A 27,922-nucleotide genomic window follows, 5' to 3' on the forward strand; every position below is an offset into this window, starting at 1 on the left:
TAAAATACGCTTCCTGGAGCACTGCTTGCAGCATGGGAAAACTGCAAACAACACAAAGCTCCTTCAGTAGGGGACTGAGCCAGTGAATCATGATATATACACTCGATAAATATGTATCAGGTACATGTTATGAAAAGTGCGAAAATCTGTATTAGCATGGAACCTCTCAAAGATGTACTGAAATGGCAAAACTATGAAGAGATTAATTAATCCCATTTTTGGACAAATACAAAAATACATGTGCATATTCATGGAATTTTTTTAAATGTTGAGAGATACCAACTGTTAACAGGGGACTCAAATCATATATATATTATATTCTTGTATTATTTAATTTTTTTTACAAAGGGTATATTATTATATAAGCTTAAAATACATTAAGTATTTAAAAAATGAAAATATCATAGTCTTATATAAAAATAAGGACACTAGATCGTGAGTAAAACCCAGCAGTAATAGCGCTTGGTTTTTGGATTCCATAAAACAGCAGAAAAAAGGTAAGATACAGAAAACAACTGAGATCATTATATACATGATTTATGCTTTTTTCCCCCTTTAATAATTGAAAACTGAGATTAGAATTTAGTTGACATTCTAAAGAGCACAGCTAATTCCTTACCTCTAGTCACATGAAAACCAATTAATATGTAAGATTGATTGAGAACAGTTTTAAATAAGTAGAATTTCTTAAATGAAGACACCAGCTGGGCCGGTGAGGGGCAGTTGCTCTAATTAGATGCAGGAAAGGCTGCGGGGTGGCAGGAGGGCCAGAACTGTGAATTCCCCTCCTACGCATGAATCAGACAAATGACCATAAAAGGCAAATCATAACTCAGAAGACAGGCAAACTGAAGGCACCAGCAATTCTTTGTTAGCTGCTTTTGAATTACTTCATTTGGGGGCTGAAAAGTGACCCTGTACTGCCTGACAATTTAAAAGCCTCCAAAAAAGGCAGAAAACTTGAATCAACAGTGATAGCAGCTGAGCTTACCATCTCATTCGGGGGCCTAATCTCTCACATGATAACCCCAAACTGGTGCTAGAGATGTTTCTTTGACGGTTAATGATATAAATATGAAAAGGTTTGAGCTCACAATTCCTTGAGCCGTTGCTTAATGCCATAAACCAAATCAGTTTATGAAAACTGCCTAGAAAAATAACCAGGATGCTGACCCTATCTTGGCCCCTTAATATGGATTTAACTCTGCAGAGGAAAAAGCATTTCAAAAAAGGCCCCTACTTGCTTCTGATATGAACGGCATTTGAGAATCAACGAGGTAATGCAGGGAAGACAAGGAAACTTCCATGAGATTAGTGCAGGCTTTCTCAACCTCAGCACTACTGACATTTTGGGCTGAATATTTCTTTATAGTGGAGAGTGTCCTATGCACTGTAGCATCCCTGGCCTCTACGCACTGAATGCCAGTAGCACTCCCCACCTCAAGTTGCAACAATCAAAAATGTCTCTAGACATTGCGAAATGTCCTGGGGTGAGGGTTGGGATGGGGGGTATTGCTCCTGCTTGAGAACCAACCACTGGTCTAGGGGAGCAGTTTTACTGACATCCTATGCGACATCCTATGCCGGCAATTGCTTTATGAGGCATTTCTTCCCTGTTTCATTCAGTACAGTTCTTTAGCACACTGCAGGCCTGTTAGCACACTCTGCTCCCAAGAGCAACCCTGGGTCATAGCGACAGCCCAGTCATTTCTAAATGGGCCAGGTTGAGAAATGCTGATTCAGAATGTGGTGCTTTCTAGGCCAAGTAATTAGGAGTTACCTCCTCTATGTAAGCCTTGGGCAGAGGAAGTCCAGCAGTAACCTGGAAGGAAAAGAAGCAAAGTCAGAGGCATTTTCTACTTCAATTATCGAGTTCAGCTTTAAACAGTGCTTTGCCATGTGTTAAAGGCCAGAAGCTGCATGCTTGTGGGATACACAGCAGTAGAAGGTTGTCTTCTGCCCTAAGGATTTAGAGCTATGACCAAAACTATGGCACAGAACACAAATGACTGCTTTGAGCAGAGTGGGAGACCTTCGTGGCCTGAATTGAAGAGGTGAGATGGAATGAATCTATGAAGGCAGGTGAGGGAAGGGATGTGTTCTTGGCAGGGGCAATAACCCCAGCGAGTGAAGCACACAGCAGTGGGGGTGGAGGTAAAGCTGAGTGTAGAGAACAAGGCAGCTGTGAGTCCTCCAAAAGCCACCCTGAGACATCTGCCGTGAAGTCAGATGCCCTGCGATGGGTCTGTGAGCTGGTCCATGGAGCCAGCCCACTCCCTTGCGGGGCTGAATGGGGCACGTGAGCAACAGGAACAAGAGGGAAACAACACACAAGGATTTTCTTCCTCTGTGGGTGCTCACTGTTCCAGAGGTACCTGGTGGGTCAGCCCTGCTGCATCCACAGGGAAGTGCAACAGGGGTGAAGGCGCCAGTTCCAGGGACCCCACTGGGCAATGGACAGTGATTAAGAAGCCTTCAGCTTGCTCTGCTCCCTTTCCTCAGAGACACCATGGTGCTCCAACTCCAAAGGGGCCTCGGAGAGGCAGGGCACGAAGCAGGGATCTGAGCCCATGGTCCGGACCGCACGTGGCTCCAGCAGGTAACAGGAGCAGCAGGCGAGGGTCCCGGCAGAGCTGTGCACAAAGCTCTCCTCTCAGTGCTGCCAGCTTACGCGCCCACAGTGTTTTCCAGACATGAGATCAGGAGAGGAGGTGCAAAGGCGTGAGGGTGAGTGAGGGGGTGCAAGAGAGAGAAATGTTGGTTATGATCAGGAAGGAAAAGGGAGTCCGTCCTGCACGCCTAGCAGAAAGGGGCATCCTGGGTTAGGAGCGCCTCGGGGACGAGTACAACTGGAGAGGTGTGCTGGGGTTGTGACAGCAGTGGCTCTCCCCTTAGTGGGGACCTAATCCTTTCATGGGGTCCAAGAGTTCAAGACTATTTCCATAACTCTAAGACATTATGGCTCTTTTCACTCTCATTATTTCCTGAGTATACAATGGACTTTTCCAAAGGTTGTGACATGTGATATCACAACAGATCAAATGCCAAAGATGAGACTCCATCAGTCTTCGATTAAGCTGGATACTGAAGAGATCTGAAAAACGTACAATGCCTAAATGTTGTTTTGGAAAATATAGTCACTTTTCACTTAAAAAAATGTTATTTATGTTAATATTTATGTCAATATTTAATTTCTAATATAGTAAATATCACCAGACATAACTCACCTGAACAAAGAGCTCTTTTAGGCCCTTAATCATTTTTAAGAGCGTAAGGAAGTTTTGAGACCAACATTCTTGAGAACTGCTATAACAGGAAAACCCCTACACTAAGAAACAGTGATTTTCTTCTGTAGGTGAGGGAGGCTTATTTATCAAGTTACTAGACCAGCTCCCGGAGGATAGGAATTTAATACTTCAACTAATTTCTGAAAACGAGCACCATGTCTTCACATGCAGGTGCTGAAGAAAAGGTGTTAAAATAATAGAGCAGAAAGTACAATTTCTAAGCAGTATGAATTCAGGAAAACACAAAGTTCAGGTTGGAGCTGAAGATAAAACATGCTGACCTGTTTCTCCCCATCACCTGGAGGCAGTCCGGAGCTCCTTCTCCCCTGACTCCAAGCTGTTAGTGGTCCTGCCCAGCACCCACCTCCCAATAAGGGGCTGACCTCTATCTCAGCTAAATGGTTTGGTTGGCTGGCTGCCAGCATCACCGTTAGAGGGAAAAGGGACTCAGATTTAAAAGGAACAGTCTGAACATAAAGGAGTTTTTTGTACATGTAGCCAAGCACATGTCCTTGGAGGGGTTTTGATATTATCAGGTGTTTTGCTCCGAAAGGTAGGCCATGAAGACAACCTCGGCCCTCTTAAAATGCCAAGAGCTGGTACTGCCTAGGAGTGATAAGGCGGCCAGCACAAGAGCCGTCTGAACATCCCCTGCTTCTGGCAACCCATTAGTCATGAGGACAAGAGCAGCTTAACGAAAAAACTGGCACAAGTCATCCAGTTTCCCTTTATCCTTCGGAACATTTCTGATAATCAGCCTCTTCCAACTCCTGATCCTCACCGTGGGGCCGCCTCCGTGCATTTTCAGAGCCCTGACAGTGGCAACAAGCACCACCACATGCGGGCGGAGACCAGAATACCGGCATTTGATGTTAAAGAACTTTTCCATCCCAATGTCTGCTCCGAATCCTGCTTCAGTCACTGTCATGAGAAAAGCAACTGTAAAAATGCCATCCCAACTCCCTTGATGTTAAAAGAAAAAACAGTCTATCACTGATTTTGCAAAAGCACTCGCCTACAAACCCTTCGGGACCAACAAGCTTGAGTGCAATCCGGTCTGCAATGATGGAGGAATTCCCGTGTGCGATGTTGGCAAATGGCCCCGCGTGAACAAATACTGGAGTGCCCTGTGGAAAGCAAGACATCATGAGCGAAGCTGCACATCCTGCTTCAAAAGGGACCACTCGGTAAGGGGACCAAAATTAGCTGGAATCCAAAAGAAAAAGACTTCCCAAGGGAAAGTATGAAGCTGCCTCTTTTAGATTTCAGTAAAGTCCCAGTCACAACTATGAGAAAGAATGGGAAAAAAGAGATGACCAGGGAGCGAAGGTCTCTGACTCCCCAGGAACAATCTGCTTTACAACCCATCCAGGAAGGCAGGAGTCACTCTGCTCACCTCTAATGTCTGCATGAGATTGGGCTTGATGGCATCCTTCATGAGTACTGTCAATGCCCCACTCACTCCCTGCAAAACGAAGGCATGAAGGGTTGATTCCCACCACCAAAAAACCTACCTTTTGAAGCCAAAATTCAACATTCTTAAGTCTTCCTTTTTTAGCCATCTTGGACCAATGAGTACTTTTACCTAAACTAGACCACCCATTCATTTGTTTATTTATTTTTCAGGATGTACAATAAAGTTGCCAATTATCTTAAGGGAGAAGAGAGAATGAAAATGACATCCATATGTAAATTCTGGAAAAATACATAACCCTGGAAACAAGCATCTCAGTGAAGCTCTGTTGCTGATCGATGTGGAGAATCCATTTTAGACTCATTTATGGTATGGAAATGCTAGTTCCTAAGAATACTGAATTATAGGTAACTTTGGTGTCTGGGCAGAAATGGCTGTAAACCTGATTTAATATGTGTCTCCTGCACCTTAAACTGAAAATTTACCCAGGAGTTCAACACCAACTCTTATATATCATGTCCCTCTTTTTAAGCCATCCAACCACAGATGAACAAACTGGTATCACTGTAAGATAAAGCTATGGATCCCACTTATACTCAGTTTTAACGAGTTTCTAAGTTCCTGGCTTGCTGTAAAAATTTAAAACAATTTCTGTTCTTATACACATTAACTGTGAAAACAAGAAATTAATATTTCCCCCCTTTTCCGGATTCATCTGACAGACCGCTAATCATAGGCCAACCATTTTGGTGTATGTGAACACAAACAGGCTTTTAAAAAAGTAATCTAGGGGACTTCCCTGGTGGCACAGTGGTTAGGAATCTGCCTGCCAACGCAGGGGACACGGGCTCCATCCCTGGTCCGGGAAGATCCCACATGTCGCAGAGCAACTAAGCCCGTGAGCCACAACTACTGAGCCTGTGCTCTAGAGCCCGTGCTCCGCAACAAGAGCAGCCACCGCAATGAGAAGCCTGCACACTGCAATGAAGAGTAGCCCCCGCGCGCCGCAACTAGAGAAAGCCCACGCACAGCTATGAAGACCCAATGCAGCTAAAAAAAAAAAAAAAAAGTAATCTATAAGATTATCTCATTTCAAACTCCATAATACCATGTAGATAGTTCAGAAAGAATCCTGATGTGGACAATGAATATAGCAGGACCATTAGAAGAACTGGCTGAGCTGTTCCCAATGTGGTCATCAGCGTGGATATGGTGCCGAGCCTCATGATGAGAGGCCTCTGTGCAGGGAGGCCTGTCATGGGGAGAGGCCGGGCGGTGACTCAAAGCTCACCTCTAAGGGCCTCACATGGACTCCTGATGCTCTCTGAAACCGAAGTCAGACACCCTCTCTTGGAAATACAGGCTGAAGATATTGCTCAAACCACGTGTGGTCTATTATTGGAGCATACCATCTATCACTCACTATGGAGTACTTTTTATAAACTTCATAATTATCTAGTAAGTAACAAGATCATATGAATTTATTAGTTAATTGCAGCATCTTAAGTATGCCACAGTTTTTGTCAGTGGTAACTGCTGAGAAATGCTGGGACAACAGACACAGATGGATCGCCAAGTCTGGAGTGCCCGGGTACCCACCAGATCTTCGGTACTAATGGGCTCCCCTTTCTTGCTGGATGCCACCACCATTTTGCTCAGTCTCTCTCTCATGTCTTCTAGAGAACTGGTGAGAGCCAGGACAGCCATGATTTCACTGGCCACGGAGATATCAAACTGGGCCTGTTGGCAGGGAAAAGACGCATCAGGGAAAACTGTTAAACAGAAGCGTGGATTTTGCAAAAGTAATCCTTGTTTGCATCCCAGGCTTAAACAAATAGCTTAAAAGGACAGAATAAAAGAACAGCACAAAAAGAACTTAATGAAAATAACCTTCCAACAGCAAAAATTTGTAATTAGTTATTCTAAGACCATGAGTAGTCGATTTTTACACATAAATGTTCTAGTAGGACCAATGATCCCTGTGAAGGCAGCTTGTAATCATGTGATCATGGTTTCCCTAACATACAAGGGACTAACTCAGAAGCTCTTACACCGAAGAGACATACTGCAAAATGGCCACAAGAAAAAAGCAATTTTAATCAATTCATGTACAGGGATGTTCACTTGGGGCACTCCACCTCCAGGAAAAAATACTGGGGGAAAAATACACAGGTGACACATGGGATTTACTGCAAAACCTGTCAGGAGTGCTCAATACCACACACCTACTCGCTCTCATTTTACAAGAGAGAAGGCAGAACAACACCTGGCAGTATCAGCTGATCAGGAGGGGATGGAGGAGGATAGAAGCAGCAAGGATCTAGTGCCCATGAACTAATTTACTTAGAAAGGAACAGGCAGTTACCGTCCGTGTGTGCCCCTTCTCCGTGGGAGCCTGTCCAATTGTGATCTTCCTCAGGAATCTGTCATTGGTATCCAGCACTACGGTAGAAAAGGAAGATACGGTAGAGAGGGAAAATACAGCAGATATAGTAGAGAGGGAAAAGGACCATAAAGTCAAAGGAGCCAGCAGAATTTTAAGCAACAAATCTAACTTAATGACTATAATATTTGATTTCAAAATTTATGGTAAAGCTAGAATATGGGTCCAAGTTTAGAAATGATGTTTTCATACCATTAATGTGCAGGAATTAAAGACTGTAGGGTGGCTTGGTTTATTCTTCCTAGAGAATTCAAACAATTAACTAGAAATCTGGAATCTGTTTCAAAGCATATGCCACACTCCACAAAAAAACAGAGCAGGCCAGTTTTTCAAAAGGCCGAGGTTTATGTTGTTCTGTGGGATGACTCACTGATCTTACATAACCCTGAGACACACAAGGCCCATAAACCCAGGGCAAAGGCAATGCCTTTTGAAGCAGGCTGGGTAACAGACCTGCTCTTTCCTTTAGCACACTTAGAAGAAGTAATTTCCATTCTGATGACAGAACATCTTTCCAATTGCATACCCTTGAAAACATGGCAAAGATCAACCTACTAACTAATCTTAATTCTACCTCCTAGGTCTAAGTTCCTGGCTTGGAACTTAGTTAGACCTCCTAGGTCTAACTACGGTGAACATTTTAGTGTATTCCCCATTTTGTTTTTTGTATGACATACCAAAAATAACAACAAAACACAAAATGAAAAACAGCAGCAAACCAGTTCACACTCTTTTAGGGTGGGTCAAAGAGGAGAGGCACTTTCAAGGTACTTGATAACATGCCAAATTATTTTCCTTAAAGACTGTAATAATTTAAACACTAAAAGCAGTGTCTTGTGCAGCACTTGGAGAAACACACACACCACCCCATTTGATAAGTGAAGGATGTAATGAGTTGTTGGAGTTTATCCTTATTTTTTTTTAAAAAATAGTGTCTAGTTCCTTGCATCTAATTTCTGTGTATAGAACAGCCAGTCAATGGGTATGATCCATGTTTTCCCTTGTCTGCTTCTACTTTCTTAGAAAGCACGAATTACATATAAAGCAAAGGAAAAATGATTGCGATAATAAATTTTCAAAATGGATCTTAAGCTTATTCCTCATAAAATATTATACCATATGTCTAAAGCTACTGAAGCAAAGGAAGAGAAATATCAGTGTGGTTTTAGATATTAGGAGAGTTGCCTTAAACATGCCATTAGCTAGCACAGTTACTGAGCCAATGACAGTCACAAAAACAGTCAATAAATTGCCTGTCTGCTGCATTCTGTGCATCTAGATGAAAATTTCTTCTGTTGGTACAAAATAAAACTCTAAGCCATGCTAGTTGACACAGAGAAAAGCAACATCTGGCAGGGAAACCAGGCAACTCACTCACCAATCTGCTGGATGTTTAAACCTTGAGGGCTACCTACTTTGTTACAAGAGAGTTTAAGAAAATGAGGTAAAAGTGAGCAGGCAAGCTCCAGACCTACAAGAAAAATCAAGTCACTTATGCCAGACAAGAGTTCTAAGAATAAAGGGCAACATGATTTAAGAAGTGATTAAACATCACTTCTCTACTTAATGACACCAAAACTTTCTGCATAAAATGGAAGTTGCAAAATGTTATTTTTGGTTTATGTATGAACTTCCTTAAAACCCCCCTCACGCCAATGAACACTGAAGAGCCAGCAAAATGTCCAACTAACCGAACAAAAGGAGGTTTGATTACAGCTAATAAGGAGGGAGACTGATGGAGGTGGCCAGAAAAACGAGTGAGTCGCCATCTTAGTCAGGCCTTAACCATGAAAATACCAACACACAAGCTATGGACCTCCCATTTTACCAACTCTAAGGGAGGGCATGGGGTGTGCAGTATAACCAAACCAATGGGGTGTACACCCTGCTCTGGTACCTCTTTGCCAAGTTATAGTTTCTGGATCAATGTCCAATCTTGCAAATCTGTGTATCTCTTCATCTGTCAGTGTGGTAGGGTCAGTCTTTTCAATGCCTAGTCTCTGAAGAGGTAGGAAAATTAAAAAATACGACAAACCAAACAAAAGCAGATATGATTTAAAAAAATTTTTTTATCCCTATCTCCAGATAGGGGAAATATAAACCATGTTAAATTCAGAAGGGAAAACTATGATCCCTTTGGCTCAATCTTTATTTCCCATTCACACATGTACAAAGGTATTATTAACATGTTTGTCCCTATCACTGAGCACCAGAGGCATTTCCCTAAACCGAAGCCCTATGTAAACATAGTGACCAAAAAGTGTTGTACCTAACTCACCATATGCAAACATATTGAAAGGAAAAGCTTTTTCAATCAAACAGTTGAGAAGCCCAAGTCACATGCAAAATTAGAAGGGCAAAAACAAATATGGATCAATAAAAATCAATGTAAATCACTTTTAATGCTTTTTCTAAAACTAATATGCTGACCTTTTGAATATATTTAAAGGGATAAATAGTCCTTTCAATGCAGAAGAAAAGAACAGACATTGCTCTAGCACAGTACATGCTTTTTAAGTAGTACTATCCTTTCACTGCCTTCTTACTATTCCAAAAAGCACAAGAAGGGTTTGTTTCTTCCTCCTCACAGAACTTGGAAATTTATTTATTTACAATGTGTACCATGGTCAAATACTGAAATGGAAAATGCCTTTAAAATGTACTCTCTTTTTCTCTTAACTCATGGTAGATCTGAGAGGCCCCAGCAAACCCTACTCTTCCCATAGTTCCCTTCCTGTGTTTATGAGGACTTTGTTTTAAACCCTCAGGTATGTTTTCAGAGCTGGTGCTCACTGGCTTGTCAAATAGCATCACAAGCCTGGAACATGACATTGTTTATAGAAGTCAGCAAAACCCTCAGTCACTAAGCTGAGAATTTGCTGTTGACAACCCTTCTTGACTGAGTACCTGCTGGGTAGACTGTGATAACACAGCACAAGAGAGGATGCCTGGGGACCAGGAAACAGATTGACGTTCTACTTCCAACCTGGTGAGGGGTGCTGTGGCCATGGACAAGTCCCTTGATCTCAAATCCCAGAGCTTTTTAAAGGATCATTTAAATGTTGAGTCCAGCCCCTCCCCACACCTGACAGAAAGTTCCATCAGCAAAGGTAAGATTACAAGTTGCCTGCTCTTCTATAGTACTTGCTGCCTTGCAGAGCACAATTCTTTTACGTAACAAGGTAATAGCTGACTTACCTTACGCAAGGATGTTTTGTGGGGTGTGAGAACAAGAGAAGCTAAAAAATATCAAACTGTGTAAAAGTCACTTTTTCTCAAGTTCAGAGAAAAATGCATATATATAAATAGTGACAGAACTGTAAAGCAAGCATGGCAAAATGTAAATCATTACTGCATCTGGAGCTTGTGTACTATTCTTACAGCATTAAAATATAAAGTTGCAAAAAATTAAAAATAAGGTGAGCATAACTACTATTGATAACAAGGTAGCACATACCATTTATTGAATGCTTATATGTGTCAGGCAGTCTAAAGAATATTTACAGATATATAACATTTCTTTCATATGTAAAAGTAACACAAGAATGTATTTTGAATTTTATTTTGAAAATTCCCTTGTGCTACCCCTTTATAGCCACACCTTTCCCCGACCCATAACTCCTGGTACCCACTGATCTATTTTCCATCACTATAGCTTTGTCTTTTGAGAATGTCATATAAATGGAAGCATACAGTATGCAACCATTTGCGGCTAGCTTCTTTCAAGCAACATAATGCCTTTGAGATTCATTCAAGTTGTTGTGTGTATCAACAGTTCATTCCTTTTTACTGTATGGATGTACCAGTTTGTTTATCCATTTATTACAGAAAGATATTTAGGTTGTTTGTAGATTTTGTTTCTATATGAATACAAGTTTGCATTTCTTTTGAGTAAATACCTAGGAGTAGAATTTATGGGTCATATGGTACAGTGTACGTTTAATAACTATATATTTGTATTAGAAGTTCAAATAAAATACAGAAGTAACCACTCTTGCTTAAGACCCTGATGCTGCAAAGAGCAGGTATCCAAACTCTAGAAGCTGCTATGTTGCCACGCTGGCATCCTGACTCCTATATCCATGCTATAAAGAAGTGTCATTCTTCTTAGCTGAGAGCAGGTCCTCAGTGCTCTACTGATTCTGGGACTAACCACTAAAAATTCAAAGATAAGTGAGAAACAACCTCTGCTACCCATCTTTATGTGTATCATAACCTTATGACTATGGTTATGGATGAACTTGTCCAAAATAGGCTATTCTAAGGAGATTATAACCTCCTTATCGATCACCTAATTTCACACAATATCAAAAATGAACAAGGGAAAAGCTTACCCGTAACCTCCGGATTTGGATATCAGAGAACTTTCTCACTCCATTTACTGATGGTACCAAACGATTAAAGAGGGCCTTAGAGAAAAGGAGGAAGAGGGCTTTTAAGGGAGAGGAACGCCACTGTCTTACTACCTGCATTATTGGTACCCAAGGGTCCACCGTTAATTCGAGTGCTTCAAACCTTTCAAAACTGCCCGTGGGGGTCTCAGCAGCCTACCTTGTCTGTCTGGGTCTGTTCGTGGAACATCCGGGCATCAATGGCCGCAGCCACAAGGTTATTAGCCGCAGTGATGGCATGGATGTCACCGGTGAGGTGGAGATTAAACTACAAAAGGGCAGAAGCCACATCAGTCTTCCAACTTCTCTGCATCTTTTCACATTCATTCTATTGCAGCCAAACCAATCCCTATGTTAAAGCCAATGGAAAACTGATGGCAGCACAGCTAGTGGACAAACACCAACACAGCTATCTCTTGAAAACAAATTACTATCTGTCCTCAGAAGGAACACTGGTTTTCCCTAAGAGACATGGCCAATAACCATAAACGCCACACCCCTGGGATCAGCAGCAACGCTGGATTAGTAAGAACACACTCACGTCCTTTAAACAGTGAGCAAGAAGTACACTGGAGCGACCCAACTCCATGCCTGTACGCTGCTCCCACTTCTGTGGTTATTACTTTGAATTCACTTCATGTTTGTTCTTCCCTATCTTATGCTTCATTGAATCACTTGCTTATTATTTTCACTGCAAGCCAGGCTTTGAAGTCCTTGGCATGTCAAAAAAGTAAACTCTTTAAAAGTTGGCAAATTAAGCTGTTTTTCTCTGACGTACTCCTTCTGTTGAGCAAGCAAGTCACTTGCCCACTAAGATCTCTACAGTAAACTTTAATCCCAGGAAGGAAAAACTATAAAAAAAGGTCTGATCCAACCAAATCCCAGGCCACATTACCTCTTCCATAGGAATGACCTGTGAGTAGCCGCCGCCTGCAGCACCACCTGGAGGACAGGTCAAGGTTGAAGACTCATGTTAAGCATGTTTCACCGTGACTTGCAAATCAAATGAAAGCAAATCGGTTTTTGTAACTGCTCCGCATATTATTTACTTTTTACAACCATTTGGACAGATTTGATCAAGTGCTTTCTAATTTTCTTGACCAAACCAAACCGCTTGATCTTGTTCACTCTGAATAGTCTCTCAACTGAAATCTGAATCTAACTGACAAAACCATAAACACATAACATACCTACTCATTATCTTTAGAAACAGGTTCCCCTTGATTCCTAACATTTGTTAAAAAAAACCCCAGCCTACAGTTACATAAAGGCAAACCTGTTCCATGTCCTACCCTCATAAATGCTATTCTGGCATTTTAAAAAAGGAATATTTAAAATAAACACAGCAACACAAACACAGAGACTGCAATTCTTCCTAAATAGGACACATATGGTAGAAAACAGCTTAACTGCTAGATTTTTGCTGGCCCATTTGGATTACCAACCAAAATCCAGTTAAAAGGGTCCAGGTTATCAGGTTAACAGTGAGATAAATGTCAATCTGAGGTAGAGGTTTTGTGCGGGGTTTTCGTGGGGCAGAGATCACACGATGAAAATGGGGCAATTTGTGATAAGAGGAAAAGGAGCATATTGGGTTCAATAAGGGGGAAAAGGCTCATTCTGAAATAACAGGGGGTTATTAAGCTCAAAAGCAGAACTAAGTTAACGCACTTATATCAAAACAACAGGCTGAAGGACAAAGGCATACCCCGTGTCAACATTTGTAGTAATTGTTAGAACAAGCAGGATATGTGATACCCTATCGCCAAGCAAATGATGAAGCTAACTCTGAGAACCTATTTTAATTAATAAAAATATTTTTAATTAAGTGAACATGTTTGCAGTGCTGCAGCTAATATCAAACACTGAAGGTGAAGTACAGCTACTGATGTTGTGTTTTCATCTCATCAGAAGAAACACTGGGTTCATGGTATTATCTTAGGGCTTGAAGGAGACGTGGGGACTCACCCTGGTACTTGATGATACTGCCTTGAATTCAAGCTACCTCTGAATCCCAGTTGCTGCTATTGTAAGTGGAGATAAAACTAACCATCTTAGAAGATAAAGTAATAGGCATAAACTGCTTAGCACAAAACCTGGCACGAAGCCTATACTCAATAAGCATATGCTTTTCTTATTCCCTCAGTGTGAAACATCTGTAGGGTTTGTCTTTGTCTCTAGAAAGTCAGCATGGTGATCAGCAGCTGTGATTACCTTTATTGTTACTATGAGAGTTGACTATCGGTCATATAAAAGCACCCCTGGCTACATATTACCCATCCCAGGGAATCCCTGTGCAGTGTCAGACAGTGACAGCAGGAGTTGGGGTGATCCAATGAAAGCCTTCACCAAAAGCACCATGATGCTTTTCTGGGATGTGATGAAGCTGTTCCTGGTGTCTAAATGAGCTGAAGACCCCGCACACGTTCATGGGCCAAGTGGGCCAGGAGGACTGAAGGAGGTGCAGGTGCCCTCTGGCCACCCAGGTCTGGTCTCACTAATACCTTTTATTCCGAAGGTGGGGCCCTGAGAAGGCTGTCGCACACACGCGAAGACGTTCTGATGGAGATGGGCACTGAGGCCCTGCACCAGCCCAATCGTGGTTGTGCTTTTCCCCTCTCCCAGGGGTGTTGGAGTTATTCTTCAAGATGAAAGCAAAATAGGAAAATTACGTTTATGTAATAAATTCATGTGCATCACTAAGTCAGCTCTGATCCTAGAGAGTGACTCTTAATCTTAATAACCAGAAAGATGAAAGACATGAAAGGGATCTTTTCCAAGGGTCTTAGTTGTAACTTCCCCCCAGTTTTAAATTAAAAAAGACTTCTGCATTTTAGCTCTTCTGACAGTTAGGGTCAAATATACTCTACTTTGTAAGAGAAACTGCTATACTTTTAATTTCTCAATTTAGTCTCAAAAACTAGCTTTTCACTCAGCCAAACAAAAAAATAGATGAATCCTCAACAGATCTACAGAATTAATGATCTGGGGTTAAAAAAAGGCAATTCCATCTGAAGATCAGGTTTTAAGATTCAAACTCTTCCACCTACTGATGAATAATCTTGACAAATTTTCTCATCTCTAGAGTTATCTACTCTTCCTCACATGGTCGCTGTAAGGATCAAATTAGATAAAATAAATATGAAAATGCTAAAACCTGGGCTTCCCTGGTGGCGCAGTGGTTGAGAGTCCGCCTGCCAATGCAGGGGATGCGGGTTCGTGCCCCGGTCCGGGAAGATCCCACATGCCGCGGACCGGCTGGGCCCGTGAGCCATGGCCGCTGAGCCTGAGCATCCGGAGCCTGTGCTCCACAACGGGAGAGGCCACAACAGTGAGAGGCCCGCGTACCGCACAAAAAAAAAAAAAAAATGCTAAAACCAAATTAAAGGAACCTCCACATATACATGGCTAAGTGCAAATGCAACCCCTGGTAATAATAATCAGGATTAATATTAAGATTCAACTGGCAAACGGACAAAAACCATACCCGGTCACCACCACGTATTTCCCGTCGGGCTGGTGCTTCAGGCGATCCAGTACTGACAGCAGGACTTTGGCCTTGGTTTCACCATACAATTCTACCTCTTCAGAGCTCAGACCAATTTCTCGAGCCAGGTTACCAATGGGCTTTGGCTTGCAAGACCGTGATATATCAATGTCACTTAGGAGAAATATAGAAAATATGTATCAACCTTTATTCACGGGACTCAAATCAATGCCATCCTAGTAATGACCCACCTCAACCACGTTCGGAGGGGGCATACACATAACCATGGTATCCATTAGCTAAAACCCCACCAGCCATAGTGTGAAAACAGCAAAAGCTTCTTTTTACCTTGGCACAGGTGTCTTCAGGTTAAGTTTGTTATACTGAATGATCCACTTCCCTGGCTTAAATTTCTCCAGGAAACGCTTTGCACTCTCTACCGTGCTCTAAACAAAATGACACAAATGGAACTGAGAAGAGGTGATGATTTTAACCTCCACCTCAGTTCCTAGTCCTGGTCACTCAAGTTCAATCACAAAATGAACAGCTTCAGGATCCGCCTGTTAACATGCTTCAATTCGAGGCCGGAGTCTACAGGCAGCAGGATGCCCTGGGCTGCGTGCCTCACCCCCACCAGCTGGTATGTGTTACAGAGGGCAAGAAGCCAAAACATACCGAATGAAGCCAGGCTGCTCGCACTTTTTTCCCCTTAAGTTATCACATTCCAGAGTAAATCAGAATCATGCTACCCCTACTCCCTTCGATTAATATGACTGATTCTACTTCTCTCTACTTCCATTTCCTTTTTTCTTCAAAAGATTCACATCCTTACTTAGATTCTGAGTAGGTTCTATGACATTTCTACTTGGGGAGAAATGCAGTACCTGGAATTCTATCAGCTTCGTAGAACTATTACAGAAACGTCCATTCACACTTACTTGCATTAGCATCACCACCGTCATTGGCCCGACACCACCAGGAACAGGAGTAATGAAGCTTGCCCTCTCCTTGGCCTCCTTGTATGCCACATCACCTACAATTTTCCTCCCACTTGGTTTTGTATCATCTGGTCAGAGGTAAAAAAATCAAAGCACAGTCTCAGAATCACAATCTTGGTGTTTATTTCTAAGTTATGTGATCAATTACAACAGCTTGCTCCAAAAACTAAGTTGAGTTTAGGGTGTGTAGTTCCATCTGGTTCAAGTGCCTACTTTACTTAAAAGCTGTGGGATGTGATAAAAGTTCCCCATTTATGATAAAAACTCTCCAGAAAGTAGGCATAGAGGGAAGTTACCTCAACATAATAAAGGTCAAATGTGACAAACCCACAACCAACATTGTTCTCAATGGTGAAAAACTGAAACCATTCCCACTAACAGGAACAAGACAAGGTTGCCCACTCTCACCACTATTATTCAACAGTTTTGGAAGTTTCAGCCACAGCAATCAGAGAAGAAAAAGAAATAAAAGGAATCCAAATTGGAAAAGCAGAAGTAAAACTGTCACTGTTTGCAGATGACATGATATTATACACAGAGAATCCTAAAGATGCTACCAGAAAACTACTAGAGTTAATCAATGAATTTGGTAAAGTAGCAGGATACAAAATTAATGCACAGAAATCTCTGGCATTCCTATATGCTAATGATGAAAAATCTGAAAGAGAAATTAAGGAAACACTCCCATTTACCACTGAAACAAAAAGAATAACATACCTAGGAATAAACCTACCTAAGGAGACAAAAGACCTGTATGCAGAAAACTATAAGACACTGATGAAAGAAATTAAAGATGATACCAACAGATGGAGAGATATACCATGTCCTTGGATTAGAAGAATCAACATTGTGAAAATGACTCTACTACCCAAAGCAATCTACAGATTCAATGCAACCCCTATCAAACTACCAATGGCATTTTTCACAAAACTAGAACAAAAAATTTCACAATTTGTATGGAAACACAGAAGACCCCGAATAGCCAAAGCAATCTTGAGAAAGAAAAATGGAGCTGGAGGAATCAGTTTCCCTGACTTCAGACTATACTACAAAGCTACAGTAATCAAGACAGTATGGTACTAAAAAAAACAAACAAACACAACAACAACAACAAAAACAGTATGGTACTGGCACAAAAACAGAAATATAGATTAATGGAACAGGATAGAAAGCCCAGAGATAAACGCACACACATATGGTCACCTTATTTTTGATAAAGGAGGCAAGAATATACAATGGAGAAAAGACAGCCTCTTCAATAAGTGGTGCTGGGAAAACTGGAAGCTACATGTAAAAAAAATGAAATTAGAACACTCCCTAACACCATACACAAAAATACACTCAAAATGGATTAAAGACCTAAATGTAAGGCCAGACACTATAAAACTCTTAGAGGAAAACATAGGCAGACACTCTATGACATAAATCACAGCAAGATTCTTTCTGACCCACCTCCTAGAGAAATAGAAATAAAAACAAAAATAAACAAATGGGACCTAATGAAACTTCAAAGCTTTTGCACAGCAAAGGAAACCATAAACAAGACCAAAAGACAACCCTCAGAATGGGAGAAATTATTTGCAAATGAAGCAACTGACAAGAGGATTAATCTCCAAAATATACAAGCAGCTCATGCAGCTCAATAAAAAAAAAACAAACCAACAACCCAATCCAAAAATGGGCAGAAGACCTAAATAGACATTTCTCCAAAGAAGATATACAGACTGCCAACAAACACATGAAAGGATGCTCAACATCACTAATCATTAGAGAAATGCAAATCAAAACTACAATGAGGTATCACCTCACAACGGGCAGAATGTCCATCATAAAAAATCTACAAACAATAAATGTTGGAGAGGGTGCAGAGAAAAGGGAACCCTCTTGCACTGTTGGTGGGAATGTAAATTGATACAGCCACTATGGAGAACAGTATGGAGGTTCCTTAAAAAACTAAAAATAGAACTACCATACAACATAGCAATCCCACTACTGGGCATATAACCTGAGAAAACCATAATTCAAAAAGAGTCATGTACCACAATGTTCACTGCAGCACTATTTACAATAGCCAGGACATGGAAGCAACCTAAGGGTCCACTGATAGATGAGTGGATAAAGAAGACGTGGCACATATATACAGTGGAATATTACTCAGCCATTAAAAGAAACAAAATTGAGTTATTTGTAGTGAGGTGGATGGACCTAGAGTCTGTCACACAGAGTGAAGTTAGAAAGAGAAAAACAAATACTGAACACTAACACATATATATGGAATATAAAAAAAAATGGTTCTGATGAACCTAGGGGCAGGACAGGAATAAAGACGCAGACAGAGAGAATAGACTTGAGGACACGGGGAAGGGCGAGGGTAAGCTGGGACAAAGTGAGAGAGTGGCATTGACATATATACACTACCAAACGTAAAACAGATAGCTAGTGGGAAGCAGCCGCATAGCACAGGGAGATCAGCTCCATGCTTTGTGACCACCTAGAGGGGTGGGAGGGAGACGCAAGAGGGACGGGATATAGGGATATATGTATACGTATAGCTGATTCACTTTGTTATACAGCAGAAACTAACACAACAATGCAAAGCAATTACACTCCAATAAAGATGTTTAAAAAAAAAAAAAGCTGTGGGATGACAGGTGTTTGCTATCTCCTAGGGAGAAACTTACTTTACCTGCAAAATTCCACAAGATGCTTAAGTGGTTTTTCAGAACCAGGAGAATCCTTTTGTCTTCTGTCAGGTGGCAAATAAAATACCAACTGTTTTTTATTCTTAAAGCCAACCACCAAGTATACAATGAGCACCTTTTAAAATGTTAATTTGTCAAGGCCTTCAAAGGAATTTTTTGGGTGCACAAAGCTCCAGCTATATCACAGCTGCCAGATACAGTTTCTACAGCAACTGTCAGCATTTTGTAAGCTCCAGGCATGAGCTGGAGGAACAATTCAACATCCAATTCCAAAGACGAGCAGCTACTTAAATGTATGCAAAAAGGCAAAGAATATAATTACACTCCCGTTAAAAGGATACAAGAACAACTACAAATTTTAGCAGCAAAGAATAGCTATTCAAGAGAACAAAACCCCATGATGCATCACTGCTCACTCACTCCTACACTTGGCTTCAGTGCACTTCCAGGAGGGGCTGGGGACAGGGCTAGACCTTGTGGTTGGTTCTAAGGCAGGACCTGGTAAGATCTTAGCCATTTCACCTCTTTGATCAGATTGCCACAACTAAGAAAGGAAGCCTCAGGATTCAGCCAAAAAGCCAGAATTAAGTGACTTCGGCTCTAGGATCAGCTCTTTCACTAACCTCGAGTCTCCAACCCCTGTGGGCTCCTTACTGATCAGAAGTCCAAAGGGGCAAAGAAGGATGAACACTACCTATTTCACAAGCTTGAGGAGAATCAAGTAAATTGTGTGTGTTTCTTGAGATTGAAAAAACACTCTCCGGGCTTCCCTGGTGGCGCAGTTGTTAAGAATCCGCCTGCCAATGCAGGGGACACGGGTTCGAGACCTGGTCCGGGAAGAGCCCACATGCCATGGAGCAACTAAGCCCGTGCGCCACAACTACTGAGCCTGCACTCTAGAGCCTGTGAGCCACAGCTACTGAAGCCCACACACCTAGAGCCCGTGCTCCGCAACAGGAGAAGCCACTGTAATGAGAAGCCTGCGCACCACAACAAAGAGCAGCCCCCGCTCGCCGCAACTAGAGAAAGCCTGCACGCAGCAACAAAGACCCAATGCAGCCAAAACTAAATTAATTAATTTAAAAAAAAAAAGAAAAAACACTCTCCAAACATAAGGGTTTCTCTTCCTACCCTAGATAACATTAGATATTTTCTATATGTACTCTCAGGAGCTGGTAAACACAACCCCTTGTTATGGTTTCAGGCTTCTAGATTATAAGGCAGCAAGCTACGGCAATGGCAGAACATTTCCTCTCATAATCACTAAGGTCGTTTCAAAATGCCAGGCAAATGACGGTTGAGGGTTGCCCTTGTATGGGTTTCAATTGTCTAACACCGAAGTTAGCTAAAAATACCCCTGTACCTCCTTCTATTTATGAATGTTAGTCACTTTCTCCGTGTGTTTCTGCATATACAGGAGACATGTCAATTACTGCACAACCTAACGCCGCACTGGGTGAGCTCAGCTCTGCTCCTTAATCAAACACTATCAGGGCTGGCTTCAGTGCTCTCTGATGTACGTACAGGGTTTCACAGAAGGTGTGATGTGGTCAGTGGAAAAGTGACTCTGTCTCTAAGCACATGGCTTCAGTAACCAACAAACATTTTGCTTATCTATCCCAGCCCTAGAATTTCCCTTTCATCTGGAACTATCAGTGCAAAACGACTTAAGATCCAGCTGAGGGACTTCCCTGGCGGTCCAATGTTAGGACTCTGCGCTTCCACTCCAGGGGGCATGGGTTTATAATCCCTGGTCGGGGAACTAAGATCCCGCGAGCTGCGCGGTAGAGGGAAAACAAAACCCAATCCAGCTGAGCCTTGAGTCCTTCACGTGTAATTTGGGGGCCCCAATAACAGGGTCCAGTATAGAAGCCACTACGCTGGTTAGGTTGAGACTGGATTGAGAGGGGTTAAGAATCTGTTCCCCTCTTTTATAACCCTTCCAAATAAAAGGCTATTAATCCAGCCCTTTTCAAATTATCTTTAGTAAACCACCAGGAAGAACACTTTTACATGTTTCTCTGGCCAATACTTTCTGCTCTGTACTTGAATCTTAAAAAAATATTCCTCAAAAAAACCCCCAACAAAACAAAAACCCATAACAAAAAAAAACCAACAAAAAATAACTATGGGGGCTTCCCTGGTGGTGCAGTGGTTGAGAGTCCACCTGCCGATGCAGGGGACACAGGTTCGTGCCCTGGTGCGGGAGGATCCCACATGCCGCGGAGCGGCTGGGCCCATGAGCCATGGCCGCTGAGCCTGTGCGTCCGGAGCCTGTGCTCCACAACGGGAGAGGCCACAACAGTGAGAGGCCCGCGTACCGCAAAAAGAACCAAAACAAAACAAAAAAATAACTACGTACCTTAATTCATCCTTAATTTGGAAAATAACGTAAGATGTTATCCCTGAAAGGACCATGCAAACGATTTAAATAATCAAAATATGAACCAAGAAGTGGTCCAGTTGTGGAAAGTGGTGTTTCAAGAATGAACATTTGAACCCTCCTACACTGCTGGTGGGAATGTAAATTGGTACAGTCACTATAGAGAACAGTATGGAGGCTCCTTAAAAAAACTAAAAATAGAGCTACCGTATGATCCAGCAATCCCACTCCTGCGCATATATCCAGAGAAAACCATAATTCAAAAAGATACATGCACTCCAATGCTCACTGCAGCCCTGTTTACAATAGCCAGGTCATGGAAGCAACCTAAATGCCCATCAACAGAGGAATGGATAAAGAAGATGTGGTACATATATACAATGGAATATTACTCAGCCATAAAAGAGAACGAAATAATGGCATTTGCAGCAACATGGATGGACACATAGATTGTCATACTGAGTGAAGTAAGTCAGAGAAAGACAAATATCATGATATCACTTATATGTGGAATCTAAAAAAAGGGGTACAAATGAACTTACCTACAAAACAGAAACAGAGTTACAGATGTAGAAAACAAACTTTGGGTTACCAGGGGGTAAAAGGGGCAGTGATAAATTGGGAGACTGGGATTCACACATTCACACTATTATATATAAAATAGATAACTAATAAGGACCTACTGTATAGCACAAGGAACTCTACTCAATACTCTGTAATGGCCTATATGGGAAAAGAAAGTAAAAAAGAGTGGATATATGTATATGTATGCCTGATTCACTTTGCTGTGCACCTGAAACTAACACAACATTGTAAATCAACTATACATCAATAACAATTAAAAAAAAAAAAAAAAGGAATGAACACTTGCAAAGAGCAGTTTTTAGGTCCTCTCGCTCACCCTCGGGTCTGTAACAGTGATCCTGCCTTCCTTGGGGAACAGTAATGATACTTATTCACCTATATCCCCAGGATCAGAAAAAGTACATCTGACCAGGAGGAAAGATACTGCTCTGACCTTATTCATATTTTACCTTCTACATGAGGAATAAATGTGAATAGGAGGTTAAGTTTCATGTGTAAGTCAACATTTCATTTCATACGAGACTCAAGAGCCCTACCCAGGTTTTTCTTCTTTCCTCTCCCAAATCCAGTCTAAAACAAAAAAAGTCAAAAGCAGAAATATGATACAGAAGATGCAAGGTTTTAAACAGAATGAGCTTGAATGTCACATTGCAAGTACTGAAAGTGAGGAGTTGTAGGAGAGCAATTTCTTTATCACCCATCAGATAATTACACTACAAGAAAAGGAGTGATCAATTATGAGCTACTGTCTTAAAAACATGGTACGGAGAGTGGGAGGGAGGTTAAAAACGGTGAAGGCTTGACAGTGACTCATGTTCCTGGCAGCTTAGTGACTATATTTCAAACTTGAGATGGGAGGGGAGGAAGAAGAATATTCTTGCTATAACTCTTGTTAACATTCCAACAGATATGGGTGCCAGCAGTCAGAAGGCACACGCTGGACACGGCACCTAGAGGCAGACTAGTGGAGAAAAGGCACAGGACACCAAGCATGAGAGACATACAGTGAGAGAAACACCAAGTTCTGCGGGAGGGGAGGGAGGGAGAGAAGGATTTTCAAACAAGGAGAGATCATCTCTTGCTGAAGGAAAATCAGACAAGGTTTGGAAGGAAGAATGGACATTTTGGACAGAGAGGAGGTGGGGAGGAAGTCATTGAAAGTGAAGATCACGGTCGCACTTTATTCAGTTGTGTAGCCCAAGGCCTGGAGTGGTGCCTGATGCACAGAAACAGTTGCTTGATCAAAAATTGTTCCTTTTTTGAACCCACGAGGTATGTATACAACTATTCACTGAATTGTCCTTTCAGATTTTACATTTGAAAACTTCATGAGGAAAAGAACAGCCTGCCCCACTAAAGTTGCAGGCAGAGGGGCAGCAAAGTACAAACGGGCATGTGCAGGAGAGCATGTGGTCCATTTTACAACAGTTTAAGACAGGTATTCACAAAGTGTGTGTGAGAAAGAAGGCCACAGAGGTGGCTGAAACTAGTATGGAGCTAAGGAGTCTGGCAGGTAACATGGAAGAAAGAGGCTCACAGGTCCACATCAAGACCCATAAACATGGCAAGAGTGCACAGATGGATCTGAGTGGGAGTCAGCTGGTGGTAGGGAGACCAGGGAGAAATTTATAGCAGTGCATCCAGCAGAGAGGGTGACTCTCAGTGGTGACACTGAGAACAGAGAAGAAAGGGAAAAAACTCATAAAATTTAAAAATGGATCCATACATGGAACGATTGGGAGGGAAACTAAAAGGTTTCAGACTTGTGGGAAGGAAGAATGGTGATGATATCACTAACCAAAACAGCGCAGTGGGGAGTAACTTAGGGACGAGGATACAAGGACAGTTTTGGACACGACTATAATGTTGGCTTTATCCTTGACCTAGAAACAGCCCAGGCCAAACATCTTTGCAAAGCCCTAACTAGAGGACTCTTGACACAATGTGTCCCTCTCCTGGAGTCTCACAGCACTTTGCAAAGATCACACTATATTTTAACCATCCTTTGTTAAAACCCATCTCTACGTGATGATAAAGCGAGAAATCATCTTGCCTCCTCTCCCACCCTCTCCCTGGACAAGGTCATCTTGGACTGCACGGCACGGCACAGTGGCTAAAATCACAGGCTCTTCCTGCAAGGGGCAACTATGCCGTCTACTAACTTCATGCCCCCATGGGTAGGCTGATCACTCTAAACCTTAGCACTTCAAGCCTAAAATGGGACAAGGGGTTCTCGCTTGGGCTTCATCTTCCTCTGCCCAGCCCACCTCCAGAAGCCACCTTTCTCCCCCAGCAACACTCACCTGGGACATAATTGATTCCACAGTCGATGACTATTGCCCCAGGTTTGATCCAGTCCCCTTTCACCATTTCAGGCTGACCAGTTGCAACTACCAGGATGTCACCTTTACTTACCTAGGGAAAGTCAGTTCTGACTTCAGAAACTAAACAGTGAAACATAAAAAAAATCTAGAAGTGGAAAGGACATCCGTAAGCTTTGTATGAAATTCTTCATTGTCGTCAGCTATTTTATGCAGGCCACACACTGTCTCTGACAGCTCTTCATATACTATGCTCATTCCTACACACGTCAAAACCTCCCCTTTCACTAGATATTTTACTGAATGGGGAACCTGATGAGAACCTTTGAGACAGGGAGGAGTACAGGCTTGGAGCCACAGGCCTGGGACAACGTCCCTGAATTACATGACACCTGGAGACTGCCCCCTCTTCCCCAGAATGTGGGGACCACCACCTTCAGCAGAGCATTGCTTGGGGAGGATTAAAGAGGTGCTGGGCCTCTCCCCACATTTAAGAGACTGCACCGTCAATGGGATGTGTCCATGTGAGAATTCCTAGGCTCAGGAATCTGATGCAGGGGTCAAGAACAAGCTGTGACTGAGGTCACAAGACCACTGTGGAAAGACAGTTCTGACTTCAGAAACTAAACAGTGAAACATAAAAAAAATCTAGAAGTGGAAAGGACATCCGTAAGCTTTGTATGAAATTCTTCATTGTCGTCAGCTATTTTATGCAGGCCACACACTGTCTCTGACAGCTCTTCATATACTATGCTCATTCCTACACACGTCAAAACCTCCCCTTTCACTAGATATTTTACTGAATGGGGAACCTGATGAGAACCTTTGAGACAGGGAGGAGTACAGGCTTGGAGCCACAGGCCTGGGACAACGTCCCTGAATTACATGACACCTGGAGACTGCCCCCTCTTCCCCAGAATGTGGGGACCACCACCTTCAGCAGAGCATTGCTTGGGGAGGATTAAAGAGGTGCTGGGCCTCTCCCCACATTTAAGAGACTGCACCGTCAATGGGATGTGTCCATGTGAGAATTCCTAGGCTCAGGAATCTGATGCAGGGGTCAAGAACAAGCTGTGACTGAGGTCACAAGACCACTGTCCATAACCTGCTCTGGACACCTCCACCTCTGAGACCACCCACTGTCGCATACGTGGGATCTGGCTGCCATGGGTCAATCCCAGTTCCTATACTGCTAACCCCATCTACCACGAGATGGACTGGCACAGAAAGAATACAGTCCAAACAAAAATCTGCATAGACTTGGACAAGTTTTAAATTTGAATTTGTTTCTTCATCTTGTAAAACAGACAAGAATCACAGAATTGTTAGAGGGGTTAAACACGGTAATGAGGTAATAAAGTACATGGCGGCTTCTGGCACTTAAATATGAACCATCCCCATTAGGCAAGAACCCCTGCCACACGCAGGAACGGGCATGCAAACGCGTGCACGCGACCCCTTACCTCCTCGCCTAGGTGGGCAGTCTTGGAGTGGCAGGTGGTCACTGTGGCGTGGCTCCACAGAAGCAGGTCATGCATTGGGGCACCAACTATTTTACTGCGCCCGACCACCACAGCGTGCCTTCCAGCAATCTGCACCCCTGGAAGAAAAGCCAGGGTGCATCAGAGAACTGGGGGAAGCTGCCCTCCTTCACATGCCACCTAACTGGGAGAACTCAGGACAAGTGCACAAAAGCAGGTTCTTAGCATCAAAAAGCAATCTTCCTAAAACCATCCCTTCTTTGGCTACTCAGGGTTTCAGCTACAAGTTGGGACTGGTACATGTGTCCTTCTTGCTGTGGGTTTTTGAGAGGAGCTTAAGCCAAGATCCATTCATCGAGTCACAGGAGAGTGGGGAGAAGACCTACACTCAAATCAGAAAGAAACCCTGACATATAGCTAAACAGCCACATGGAAGAAGAGGACATATTACATTACGTGGGAAAAACAGTTATAAGAAACAGGGTGAACATAATGGGGTGGATGGAAATTAGATTAGTATCAGTAACTCTTTAGTTCCTCATCCAAATTTCTCTTTTGGCTTAGGGCCTGAGCCACAGGCTTATCTGCAGGGAAGTGATAAAGGGGAACTTAACTGTAGTAAAAAATTTTCTTTTTGTTTACTGAGCACCCATTCTTCTGGCATTATCCCAATGTCCTTTTCAGGACTGACATACTCTCCTCAGTAGAGATGGTGTGGGTTAACACCCAAGAGTGAACAAGTGACCATATTTCATCCCATGGACAATGAGATCCATCCCATGACTCTTAGGCACAAGGATGCAACAGGCTGGAGCTGCTCGGGGCCACCAAGTAGAGCTCAGAACGAGCCACCACGCAAAGGGGAGCAGAAATAAGGTCCTGAGGACTCTACTGAGCCCTTCTACCCAGCCTCACTGAAGCGAACTCTTCCTTAAGGCAGTCTGTGTTCAAACTGTGCTTCTTGTGTAACATTAATTCTATCCAAATAAGGTAAGTTTCTATATAATGCTAACATCATGAACATCTAGAAGTAAAGCCCTCAAAGTGTGAAGTGTTTAGAAGGTAACTTTCTATACTTTTTAGGGTACAGTAAAGGACCTGAAGCTGCATTAGGGTAAATGGTTGCTTCAATATCAACAAGAGGAGGTGGGGAGCCTACAGCTGCCACGGCTCATGGATTTTTTTCTATGAAGTTGGAACACACTGTGTGCTAAACATGCCATAGATTATAAATTTTGCTGTAGGACTGAACAATAATAGCTGTCCCAAGGCTTACAGATTGACCTTTCCTTGCCAGCCACAGAAAATTTTCACTTATGTTAGCAAACACTTTCCACTTTAAATTTCTGATCCACTTCCTTTAAACAGGGCACACTTCCTTGTAAAAAATAACCTCTGCTAAAAAGTATTCATGATGAAATTAAAATACCAAGAGGCTGACTAGGTAACGGGGTAATACGGCCAATTATCCAAGGAATCCATTTCCTAGATCTACAACGGTGACTCGGGGCCCATTCTGGGATTCAGACTTTTCACTCTGCACCCTACGGACTATCTGAATCTTTATTATCATATAGGTTACTTTTTCACACAAAATAAAATGCTTTGAACTCAAATAATTCTGAGTTCAAATCTTGGTTCTGCTGCCTCTTGGACAAATTACTCAATCTCTCTGAGAATGTCTTCTCAGCTATTAAACAATAAGAATACCTACCTACTTCATAGGGTTGTTGAGAAAATTGGGAATTTAGGTAAAGAAGCCCCTAGCACACAGGTCCTGTGCCAATCAAGCCCACTTATTTAGGGCTCACAGTGTATCTCCCCTATACCTCTGAAGGTCAAGACCAGGCTCCATGAAATGGTGCTTTGTTTTTGTCTGGTTGTTTTTACCTGTCTCCTTGATGAGTTCCAAGCATCCTTTGGGTGTACAAGGGATGAAACAGTCATTTAGGTCACCTCTAGCAAGTTTTCCAGCACTGATGCTAGTCAATCTAAAACAAGGAAAGTGATAGGTGTCTTTACTCTTTAGAACCAAAATGATGTGTTCCTGAAGTAGAAATATATTATAGTCGCAATCATGCAATATGGTACAGAAAGCAAAGTCACACTCACCCATCCACATCCTTTTCGGGTGCAATAGCGTTGACCAATGCTTCAGTGTTAATGGGATTCTCTGAATCTAAAGGTAGCTGCACTATGAAACCATGCACATTGAGGTCTTCATTCAAAGATGTAATGCACTTTAACACCTAAAAATAATACCACATACAACTTATATACCATATTGAAATCAACAGGGTGGAGAAACACTTTCCAAGTCAGAAGTCCCATTTTCCCCCCAAGGGTTTAACTGTAGTCCTCTCAGAATGTACCTTGCCTTGGATCCTGAGAGCAACTCTACCTTATCACAGAATGTAACCTTCAGGTGTC

The 27,922-nt window shown here is 42.4% G+C and overlaps 1 protein-coding gene across 2 annotated transcripts in view; it reads right to left on the bottom strand.

Moving 5' to 3' along the window:
- Positions 1 to 27,922, bottom strand: part of MTHFD1 (methylenetetrahydrofolate dehydrogenase, cyclohydrolase and formyltetrahydrofolate synthetase 1) — a 58,586-nt gene that overhangs the window by 9,659 nt on the left and 21,005 nt on the right. For both annotated transcript variants that reach the window (XM_007460060.1, XM_007460061.1), the window contains 18 exons: positions 27,605 to 27,741; positions 27,383 to 27,483; positions 25,475 to 25,611; positions 23,994 to 24,105; positions 15,961 to 16,088; positions 15,371 to 15,468; positions 15,023 to 15,196; positions 14,040 to 14,176; positions 12,431 to 12,477; positions 11,696 to 11,803; positions 11,479 to 11,553; positions 9,042 to 9,144; positions 7,067 to 7,143; positions 6,301 to 6,441; positions 4,684 to 4,752; positions 4,303 to 4,414; positions 4,069 to 4,208; positions 1,781 to 1,822 (listed from right to left, as the gene is read on the bottom strand). In XM_007460060.1, coding sequence (XP_007460122.1) covers positions 1,781 to 1,822; positions 4,069 to 4,208; positions 4,303 to 4,414; positions 4,684 to 4,752; positions 6,301 to 6,441; positions 7,067 to 7,143; positions 9,042 to 9,144; positions 11,479 to 11,553; positions 11,696 to 11,803; positions 12,431 to 12,477; positions 14,040 to 14,176; positions 15,023 to 15,196; positions 15,371 to 15,468; positions 15,961 to 16,088; positions 23,994 to 24,105; positions 25,475 to 25,611; positions 27,383 to 27,483; positions 27,605 to 27,741 — 1,938 coding nt within the window. The remainder of the gene's footprint in view (positions 1 to 1,780; positions 1,823 to 4,068; positions 4,209 to 4,302; positions 4,415 to 4,683; positions 4,753 to 6,300; positions 6,442 to 7,066; positions 7,144 to 9,041; positions 9,145 to 11,478; positions 11,554 to 11,695; positions 11,804 to 12,430; positions 12,478 to 14,039; positions 14,177 to 15,022; positions 15,197 to 15,370; positions 15,469 to 15,960; positions 16,089 to 23,993; positions 24,106 to 25,474; positions 25,612 to 27,382; positions 27,484 to 27,604; positions 27,742 to 27,922) is intronic.

This window comes from Lipotes vexillifer, unplaced genomic scaffold (genome assembly GCF_000442215.2).
Source record: "Lipotes vexillifer unplaced genomic scaffold, Lipotes_vexillifer_v1.1 scaffold672, whole genome shotgun sequence".
Classification (NCBI taxonomy): domain Eukaryota; kingdom Metazoa; phylum Chordata; class Mammalia; order Artiodactyla; family Lipotidae; genus Lipotes; species Lipotes vexillifer.